Genomic DNA, 6,195 nt, shown 5'->3' on the forward strand with positions numbered 1-6,195 from the left:
CCCACTCCCCCTGCTTGTGTTCCCTCTCACTCTCTGTCAAATAAAATCTTTTTTTTTTAATTTTTTTAAAGATTTTTTATTTATTTGACAGAGAGAGACACAGCAAGAGAGGGAACACAAGCAGGGGGAGTGGGAGAGGGAGAAGCAGGCTCCCCGCGGAGCAGGGAGCCCGACGCTGGGCTCGATCCGAGGACCCTGCTGTCACGACCCGAGCTGAAGGCAGATGCTTAATGACTGAGCCACCCAGGTGCCCCTCTGTCAAATAAAATCTTAAAAAAAAAAAAAACAACTATTGCAAATAATAAGAATTTCATATGTTCTTCATAATAAAGCACTACAGTAGGTACCACCATTACTAGCTTCAAAGATGACTGCCACATGAAAGAGATCCAACATGGCAGATGAGAGACTAGGCCTACCCTGTACATTTATTTTGAAAAATAAATGAGATCTTTCATACACGTAAAGCACTTCCATAAATGGAAGCTGTTATTATCAACCCAGCACTAAACAGATTAGAAGATTAAAAAGGTAGGGTCCAAGTGGTGACATGTTGGGAGAGGCAATGGAAGTGAATTCCAACAGCACAGGCTCATGACTAGCAGGCGGAAGTCTGAGAGAAGAACCACAAAAACCTAGTGTGTTTATACTACAGCTTTATTTATAACAGCAAAATATTGGAAACCGCAGTAAAGCACTGATGAAATCAATTCTGACATAGTTACCTATAGATACCAACATGGGAAAAGATCATAGTACAAAAAGTCAGGGGCAAAATATGCAGAGCATGATCCCAAGGGAGGGCATACACAGAAACATGCTCTATTTTTATATACATGCTTTACTAAATGTGTAAAAAATATGCATTATTCCTCTTAGTGATTACTTTTTCAAATATGGGATTATGGGGGATTTTCATCCTCTAGGGTTATATAAAGGGTCTGTGAAAATAAAATTTTCAGAACAAAAAAATATATATCTAAAACAATTAAAGACAAAATTGAGTCATAATTTCTGATGAACTGACATTAAGATTTCACAAATGTGTATACATTTCAAAAAACCTCAGACAATACCACAACTCTAATCAAAACAGAATCAGCCTCATCAATAAAGCACAAGCAAAACCACAATTTAGCACAACCACTTCTATTTGCAAAGTACTTACATGTACCTTATCTTATTTGATTCTCACTCCAACCCTATGATTTAAGTAAAGCAGGGGAAGCTTTGCACAGTGGCAGTATCATAGCCAATGAGGTTTATCTGAGGCGCAATTATTGCTAATTGAAAACTAAGTAAAGCAGGGGTTTTGATTTTCATTTTAGAGCTGAAAAAATGGAGGCAGAGATGTCATATGACTTGCTCCAAGTCATACTGTTAGCAAGTGACAGAGCCAGGAACAATGCTGAAGCCATCGTGACCCCAAGGCTTTTAGGGGCACCCCTTCCCCACTACCAAACCTATCAATTTCTAAGCCAGCAAGCCTGTGGGTGGAAGGTATGTTCAGTCTATCTCACATCTGGCTCTTTGTTAGAGTCTCTGGGGAGTAGTGACTGTTGTCAAGGGGGCACATGATCCACAAAACCACACAGCCAGGCGCACAGGAAGGACACTGTCACCCCAGGCAAGGGCAGGGGTAGCTAGTGCTGCTTGGGCCTGACCAGGCACACACACAATCCTGGGACCAGAACCGCACTCACCATTGACAACTCTCTTGCACTGAAGCATCTTGAGGTCAATCAGCTCCTGCAGAGGAATCAGAGGGCACTTGTCAGTGCTGGTCATGTAGGTCCTGGGTACAGGGGCAGGGACCATCACTGGGAATCATTAATGGGGGGGTCACTTGGCCTATCACCCTACTACTAACAACAAATCATGGCTTTTGGGGAATGTAGTGCTGACCTCCCCACCTAAGGCAAGCAGGAGCCTGAGTGATCTACCCTCAATCAGCTGCTCTCCCCAGGGACCTTGGAGATGTTGGGGGCCTAGAAAGGGTGAGCCACTCAGGAGCCAGAGAAAAGACAATAGCCCAGATTATGGACACGTTCCTCACCTACTAGTCTCAGTTCCAGTCCATCCCCTCAAAGAACCTACTATCTCATCCCTACGCAAACAGCAGACAGTGATGGGCTCCCAGGAAATGTCCAAGGACAAAAGTGGGACCAGTGAATAAAAGCAGAGGGAGGAAGATTTGAGATCAATTCTATAAAGATTTTTCTAAATGTATTTACTTGAGAGAGAGAGAGATAAGGACAGAAAGCATGAGTTGGCGGGGGGGAGTAGGGAAAAGCAGGCTCTGCAAGGCTGGATCCCGAGACCTCGGGATCATGACCCAAGTTGAAGGCAAATGCTCAACCGACTGAGCCACGCCAGGCACTCCACGGTCAATTCTAGAACTCTTGTCCAACATGGATCACACTGTGGAAATAAAAGGGGCAAGCTCTTGAGCTCTGGACATTTTCAAACAGACTCAGGAAAGAAAGGAGAAAGAGGTGTCTTCCAAATCAGGATCATGAAAATGAAGGGAAAGCTCCTGTCTCCTGAAGGACTGAGATTCTCTGCCTCTTAGTAGGAGACAACTGTTCTGCTTTGTTCAGTGATCATTTCAAGAAATGTGTAAGAAAAATCACAAGAGCCATGTACCTGCCACACTGCCCAGAAGCTCATGCCCAGGGGTTCTGTGGGTCCAGAAAAATATAGGAAGAAACTCTGCCCCATAATGACTACCTATGAGCCTCAGCAAGTCCCAACTCCAGCCAGATGAGCCTCAGCAAGTCCCAACTCCAGCCAAGTGGGCACAATAGTCTTTGCTCCCTCATGGGAGCATGGAGGGCTAACGTGGCCAACGGGCACCTATGGCATCCACAGGACTCCCCCCAGCATACTCATCATCCAGGACAGTACACACCGTAATGTTTCTGTGGCATTCAGGTCACCAAATACCTGATGTCCACCAGGTCTGGCCAAACAAATCACCACCACCAAGTAGTTATGGATACACGGTTGGCATCTAAGCCCCAAGAACCTGTGTGGTGTCCCAAGGGATGGACACAGCCCAACACAGAGCCCCTATAACCAGTGATCTTAGTTGCAGGGCCAAGCAAAAACGCAAGTGGAAAAGTGGGCAGCATTGAGTGGCCTGTGCTCATAAAAAGAAGCTCTGCAGCCAGGCTGAACTTCAGCTGGAAATGAGCAGGGTAAAGCAAGGCAAGCCCTTGCTGGGGCCTCCAGCTCTGCCAGCAGTAACTTGTCCTCCTTGGGATTCCCAAACCCCCCTCTGCCAAGTCATTTACTACTTCTTCAAATGCCAGTTACAGATACCCCTGAAATATCTTTACCATTAGACCATGAACCCCCTGAGGAGGATCCTGTGTCCACACAAGGGTAGCTTTGAGGACCCAGGCCAGGTAACCTGAGCCCCAAGAAGAGGAGTTAAGGCAAAATGGCCCTTGAAATGTCTTATTTTCTTTTCAGTCTCCCCACCACACCAAAAAGCCTTTGGGGCCTGGATATCGTCTCATTCAATCTTCCAATCACTAGCATCTAGCACATTTCAAGGGCTCACTAAACATCTGCCAGAGCCACTTCAAGACCTAGCACGCAGCAGACATTCAACTGTTGAAGTGGAGAAATTAAATTGTCACCAATAAAACCACAAGTGTGTCTGCTCACCCACACACCCTCCACACCCCTGTTCATCCATTTTATTCATTTCAGTTAGTTCTGCGGGAATAAAATGGAACCTCACGGTTTTTTTCACTGTATTTCCTTAATTAGTGAAAACAAATATTGTTTTTCCAAGTGATAGAGCTTATGATCTGTGTATCTTCACAGCAAACTGCCTTTTACATCTATACAAGTTGTAGGAAAAAATCTATTCTTTGTCAAATTGGATACTGAGTTTTTCCGTCCTAGTTATCACAAATACTTTTTTTTTTTAAGATTTTATTTATTTATTTGACAGAGAGAGACACAGCAAGAGAGGGAACACAAGTAGGGGGAGTGGGAGAGGGAGAAGCAGGCTTCCCGCAGAGCAGGGAGCCCGATGCGGGACTCGATCCCAGAACCCTGGGATCATGACCCGAGCTGAAGGCAGCCGCTTAATGACTGAGCCACCCAGGCGCCCCACACAAATACTTTTCTTCTATCACTACTATTTCCTCAGTTTGTTTTTTTTTTACCTATACTCTTTTTTCTATTTTTAATCGAAGTATAGTTGACATATAATATTATGTTACTTTCAGGTGTACAACACAATGGTTCAACAATTCTATATGTTATGAAAAGCTCACCACAAGTTTAGTTACCATGTGTCACCATACACAGTTATTACATTATTATTGACTATATTCCCTAGGCTGTATTTTTCAACCCCATGACTTATTTATATTATAACTAGAAGTCTGTACCTCTTAATCCCCTTCACCTACTTCACCCATCCCCCAACCTCCTCCCCTCTGGCAACCACCAGTTTGTTCTCTGTATTGATGAGTTTGTTTCTCTTTTTTTATTGTTGTTTGGTTTATTTGCTTTGTTTTTTAGATTCCACAGGTAGTAACATCATACAGTATTTGTCTTTCTCTGTTGATTTATTTCAATTAGCATAATACCCTCTAGGTCTATCCATGTTGTCACAAACTTCAATTTTTTTTCAAGGTCAATAGAGAAATCAATTATATATATATATATTTTTTAAAGATTTTATTTATTTATTTGAGAGAGCGAGAATGAGAGAGAGAGAGAGAGCACATGAGAGGGGGGAGGGTCAAAGGGAGAAGCAGACTCCCTGCTGAGCAGGGAGCCCCATGTGGGACTCGATCCCGAGACTCCAGGATCATGACCTGAGCCGAAAGCAGTCGCTTAACCAACTGAGCCACCCAGGCGCCCTATATATATATATTTTTTAAGATTTTATTTGTTTATTTGACAGAGAGAGACACAACGAGAGAGGGAAACCAAGCAGGGGGAGCGGGAGAGGGAGAGCAGGCTTCCCGCGGAGGAGGGAGCCTGATGTGGGGCTCAATCCCAGGATCCTGGGATCATGACCTGAGCCGAAGGCAGATGCTTAACAGACTGAGCCCTACCCAGGTGCCCCCAGAAATCAATTATATTTTTATTGATATAAAGCAATATATCATTTAGAATAATAAGCAATAAACAATAAACAAGCAATAAACAATTGGAAAATAAAAGTAAAAACAATTCAATTTATCATATTTAAAATATGATATATTCAGGGATAAGTTTAACAAAAGATGTATAAGACTTGTACACTGAAAACTAGAAAACACTGCAGAGAGAAACTGAAGTTGAAATATATGGAGAGATATAACATGTTGATGGATTGGAAGACTCATTATTATTAAGATGTCAGTTATCTCCAAATTGTTCCTTAGTGTCTTTAGAAGAAAACACAGGAGGATAGCTTGACAACACTGAGAACATCTTGGTGAAACAGTACAAAATATTATTTTTATTATAAATCTTGACACTCAAGTATATATCTTTTTACTATTCTGTGTAACAATATAGGAAGTATGCATAAATCACTTGTGCTACAAACCAGACCATGATGACTGTCTCAAGGAAAAGCACCTGTACAATTATTTTAGTTGGGAACTGAAGGAAATACTTTTCTAAAAAAAATAGAACAGCACTTCTACTTGAAAGAATGCCTCGCAAACTATAGCAAATGAAACATATCTGGCAGACTTTTTTTTAAATCTTTTTTAAAATTTTTTTATTAACATATAATGTATTACTTGTTTCAGGGGTACAGGTCTGTGATTCATCAGTCTTACACAATTCACAGCTCTCACCATAGCCCATGCCCTCCCCAATGTCCATCACCCAACCACCCCATCCCTCCCACCTCCCACCACTCCAGCAACCCTCAGTTTGTTTCCTGAGATTAAGAGTCTTTTACGGTTTGTCTCCCTCTCTGGTTTTGTCTTGTTTCATTTTTCCCTCCCTTCCCCTATTCCCCTATGATCCTCTGTCTTGTTTCTCAAAATCCTCATAGCAGTGAGATCGTATGACACTTATCTTTCTCTGACTGACTTATTTCGCTTAGCATAACACCCTCTAGTACCATCCATGTCATTGCAAATGGCAAGATTCATTTTTGATGGCTGCATAATATTCCTGTGTGTGTGTGTGTGTGTGTGTGTGTGTGTGTGTGTGTGTGTGTGT

At 42.5% G+C, this 6,195-nt stretch overlaps 1 protein-coding gene and 1 pseudogene across 4 annotated transcripts in view; one reads left to right on the forward strand and one right to left on the reverse strand.

Annotated features, from left to right (window-relative positions):
• DUS2 (dihydrouridine synthase 2) overlaps positions 1 to 6,195 on the reverse strand; it is a 49,156-nt gene that overhangs the window by 24,312 nt on the left and 18,649 nt on the right. For all 4 annotated transcript variants that reach the window (XR_012374621.1, XM_073880097.1, XM_025889022.2 and 1 more), the window contains one exon: positions 1,704 to 1,749. Coding sequence is in view for 3 of the 4 variants with exons in the window: in XM_073880097.1 (XP_073736198.1) it covers positions 1,704 to 1,749 (46 nt within the window). In the remaining variant the exon portion in view is untranslated. The remainder of the gene's footprint in view (positions 1 to 1,703; positions 1,750 to 6,195) is intronic.
• LOC112837030 (U4 spliceosomal RNA) lies at positions 1,227 to 1,355 on the forward strand (annotated as a pseudogene).

Source organism: Callorhinus ursinus, unplaced genomic scaffold, assembly GCF_003265705.2.
Source record: "Callorhinus ursinus isolate GAN/ISIS: 27379988/994484 unplaced genomic scaffold, GSC_fseal_2.0 scaffold37, whole genome shotgun sequence".
NCBI classification, from domain to species: Eukaryota; Metazoa; Chordata; class Mammalia; order Carnivora; family Otariidae; genus Callorhinus; species Callorhinus ursinus.